General features: G+C 39.9%; 1 protein-coding gene across 1 annotated transcript in view; it reads left to right on the plus strand.

Moving 5' to 3' along the window:
- The window catches only part of COPS4 (COP9 signalosome subunit 4), a 31,152-nt gene extending 27,147 nt beyond the window's left edge, over positions 1-4,005 (plus strand). Inside the window, exons 9-10 of the mRNA XM_072624020.1 lie at positions 2,649-2,733; positions 3,499-4,005. Of these exons, the coding sequence (XP_072480121.1) occupies positions 2,649-2,733; positions 3,499-3,632 (219 nt within the window). The 3' untranslated portion in view covers positions 3,633-4,005. The remainder of the gene's footprint in view (positions 1-2,648; positions 2,734-3,498) is intronic.
- The last annotated feature ends 443 nt before the right edge of the window (positions 4,006-4,448 follow it).

Genomic DNA, 4,448 nt, shown 5'->3' on the forward strand with positions numbered 1-4,448 from the left:
CCTCAGTGGTTTTCCGTTGCAGACTTCTCCACTGATCATGGTTATGTCAGCCCACCAACTCAGCCACACTATTATCCCGTCACTACTGCGCAAACTAGCCTGCTTTCTGTTCCTTAGACTCAGCATTCATTTTGTGTCCTTTGTTGGTGCCTCTGTTTGGATTCTGCCTCATACCTGGAAGGTACCCCTTTGGTGCATCCCCCCAGCTTATTTTCAGCTTTTAGGTGCATGCCCACCTCTTATAGGAAGCCTTTGGGAGTCATCTGCTCCCTCAGATTGTCGAATGTTCATTTGAATGTTGTAGCCCCGCAGTAGGAAGTACATGCCCTCACTCTTGATAGATAGAATAAATTCATGTTGGAATGGACTATTTTGGAGTTTGGTCACAGGAAGTCCCTGAAGAAAGTGACCTGGTGAGATCTGTTCTTGGAGAACATTTCTCTTGAGTGAGGTATGGACAGTTTGGGGGGAGGAGGGGAAGAGAGGAAAAAAGGTAAAAGATAAAGACTCCTGACAGCCTGTGGGAACTGAGGGTGGGGGAGCCTGAGGAAATGGAAGGCAGTAGCTTATGTGCTGTAGCATAAAGGTGGAGTGCTTTTGATTTCTTAAAAAGTGGTATGTTTAAACAAGTGTAACATAGGATGGAAACTTATGTATTTTAATATTCTATAATTTGGCAATTGCAAAGAGTAAAGTGATGCTGTAGAACAAGGATTCTTAACCTTTGCTATGTGTTGGCACAGTCTGGTAAAAAAGAGCATTTATGTAACACTTGAAGGTTTGCAAGGAAAGCATTTTAGAGATAGTATCTCATTGGCCCCTCACAACAGGTAGGTGGTGGTATCATACCTGTTTTATAGTTGAGAGAACTGAGGCAGACAAGGGGTTAGGTGACTTCTCCAGATTCATACAGCTAGAAAGTTGGAGGCCACATCCTGGCCCATTGTTCTTTTTGCTGTGCTACCCTAGGTGAAGATTAGGGACCCCTTTCAGAATAATGTTTTCTTGCCTACATGTAATTGAAGGAAATGCTGAATTTCTGTTAGATGAGTACAAATAAAGATGTACATTTTTTTCTATTCAAGCTCAAGACCCCCTGAAATCCTTGGTTAAGAATCCCTGCTCTTGAGTATGTTGTAATAACTTTTCCACTTGTTTTAACTTACATCATTAACTCTACTTGCCACGTCATTTAATTTTGTCCTCAGAATGGCTTAAAAAAATGAGGAACTCAAGAGTGTTGCTATCCGAGAGACAGTAAGTTGGTTATAATAATGTATGTGGAAGATCTTAAGATTGTCCAGAAAACAACCATCTCCTCTAGTAATTACAGCTGCCAGTGATTCCCGGGTCCCGTTTTGTGGTTACACTTTCTATGCCAGAGCCATAGAGAGAAAAGGAAGTATCTTAAATGATTACTTGCCAAGTTGCTCACCAAACTCGAATCTTCCTTTACATGTGTATGGGGATGTGGCCATATACCCATAGTGGTTTGTGTTGACCTTTTCCTGTCCCTGTTCCCAACCCTCTCCCTCCTCTTGGTAAGAGTAGCCCACAAATAGTGTAAGACTAACATGGTTGGTTCCAGATAGGATTAGAAAGTCATAAGCAGTTTTGAGGTTTGCTTTTGTAATAACAAGTGTGTGAGACGTGTGTGCATATTTACATGTTGGTGTGTGTGTACACACAGACTCTAAAACAGTGAAAATAGAACAGAACATTGAACTTTTGGTTTTCTCTTATCAAATATGATCAGAAAAAGTTATAACTTCTAAGGAATCTGGTAAATAATCCATGTCCTAATTATCTCCCAGAATTTTTTTGTCCCCTTTCTTTTTGTAAACAGAACAGTGCTGTTCACCTGCCTCACATGCTGTTTGTTTTCTCTGTTGCTCTCTGGTATGGTTTTTTTCCCCAGAAGGAAGCCTCTTCTTCAGCTGGGTAGCGCAGTGGATAGAGCTGGGCCTACAGCCAGGAAGACCCTAACTGTAGGGCTCTGGGCCAGTCTCTGAGCCTCTGCTTGTCTCATTTGCCTTAACTGTACATTGAGGGTGATTAGCACTTCACCTTGCAGGATTGTTGTGAGGATCAAAAGAGGTAATAATAGGTGATGTAGAATGTGGCCTTCCCTTCTCATCTGAATCCCAGAAAGAGGTGGATCATCTTCCCTCTGTCCCTTGTTATCCTGTGACTATTTTCACAATGAGATTTAGTAAAACTCTAGAGATTGAATTCTGAGTGCGTTTTTTCACACCCCTTTAAAGTGCATAGACTTCCTTCTCAGTGTAGGAAAATAAGGGCCAGAGATTATAGACTACTTAGAGCTTTAAAAAAAATCCTATAAACCCCATTATAAGTGTATTTTTTTTTTCAAACTTCTGGATTATAGATTTAAAAGACTTGAATTACACTATTACTATTGAAAAAGGTTGTGAAAAGTTACTCTTAATTCAATATTGCATTTGATTTCCCTAGAATTCCATATTATGGGAAGGGCCCACCTGCCAAAAGAGGTTGTAGGTTTTCCTTGCTCGAAGTCTTCAAGCAGAGACTGGGTGATGATGCTGCAGTCCTCATCCTGGCTGGGAAGGACCTCAGCGCTTCTCCCGGCTCTGAGAACCTGCGGTTCTGTCCTTTCTGTTTTTCAGGCAGAAAAGATAGCATCTCAGATGATTACAGAAGGCCGTATGAACGGATTTATCGATCAGATTGATGGAATAGTTCATTTTGAAAGTAAGAAGAATTTATCATTTTATGGTTATTGTTAAAATGCAATTCAGTAGCAGTTGGTTTAAGTGGATATGTGAAAAGAGAATGTCTTTCCCCAGTAGGTGGCAGTAATTTGATTCATAAGAAGACTGTTACACTGTGATGTTGTGCCCAATATGTGACACTTTCTAACAATTATTGTAATTTTCTAAGAATAGTAATGATCTGTGTGCTTTTTTGCTTCTGTGGCACATTTTTATACTCTTCCTAATGAGTGTTTCATAGTAAACTTACTCTTTTACAATGACATTTTTGTTTTAGAAGAAATTGTAGAGGAGGTCTGACCTTGGACCTGTATTGTTGGTTTGAGCCAAGCTTCATGTAATGGAGGGAAGACCTGGGTGCATGCCCTACCTGCCATCCCTCCTGGCTGGGTGACCCTGGGCAGCTCCCTTATACTATAAATCACAAAAGCAGGGGCCAGTGTACGTGGATGTGGGGAGTGTCCAGAGGGCTAGTGGTGTCAGACTCAAGTAGAAATCAATGCTTGTGGGCACAGTCTGTTAGAAAACCACAATTTAGCATTATCCAGGTTGCTTTGTAGTTTTAGTTAATTCGTTAAAACATTTCCCAATTCCATCATAGTCTGGTTTCTGTATTCCTCTGAGCAGTGAAACCTGTACTTCTGTCTTAAACTAGTGAAGAACCAAGTCTTGTCCCCATCCCCATCCTCCTAGGTAGAAGTACTACAGATTAAGGGAGTCTTTATGTTTTCCTCTTTTCCTTTAGCCCGTGAGGCTTTGCCAACGTGGGACAAACAGATTCAGTCGCTCTGTTTCCAAGTGAATAACCTTTTGGAGAAGATAAGTCAGACAGCGCCAGAGTGGACAGCCCAGGCCATGGAAGCCCAGATGGCGCAGTGACTCCACACTAATTGGATGGCTTCTACCTTGTCTCCTTTGTTAAACAGATTACTTTCACTACAACTCCAAAGAATCTGCATTCTGACCCTCCACATGTACGGTCCTCTTACACCAGAATCTATTTAAAGAAGCATTGTTGAAGAGGAGATGGGGTGAACGAACACTTTAAAATTTCTAGACCCTTGGTCCCCTGTTTGGTGGGCGTCTGTCTCTCAGACTCATTCAGTGGTTTTAAAGGCGTTTGTTTAAATTGATGGAGTGAAATCTCTGTGACTGAAAAGATTTGTTCTAGTTCTTTACCTTGTGGTATGTTGTATGTGTGCTTTATTCCTCTCAGATGTTCCAATAAAGAGGGGAATGAGCCAAATTAAAATGGTTTTTTGTGTTTTAGTTATTAAGTATTTTTTCCTCTTCAGTTTTTATAGTTATGTAAGGTAAAATTGCCTTTTCTACAGCTTCACATCTGTTCCTAATCATTTTTTATCAGAAATTAAACTATGTTGCTACATGCTCCTTATGTACATGCATAGATATTTATTATATTAAAAAAAAAGTCCATTGCTGCATTTGAGATTTGGGGAGTCAGTGTGTCATTATTAGAGCTATATTTTAAAATAAGGACAGCAGGGAAATACGATGAAAATATTAATAAGTCATTTATAGAAATCCCTTCAAAGGGATGCAAAATCTTAGTCTTTGTGACTTATAGACGAGCTCACTGGCAGTAAACTAAAATTTCTGAGAACTAAATTATAATAATATGAATGAAAAGTATAAAAACTAGATCCAACTAATATAAAATATGTACACAGAAAA

The sequence above is a fragment of the Notamacropus eugenii genome, chromosome 7 (assembly GCF_028372415.1).
Source record: "Notamacropus eugenii isolate mMacEug1 chromosome 7, mMacEug1.pri_v2, whole genome shotgun sequence".
Taxonomy (NCBI): domain Eukaryota; kingdom Metazoa; phylum Chordata; class Mammalia; order Diprotodontia; family Macropodidae; genus Notamacropus; species Notamacropus eugenii.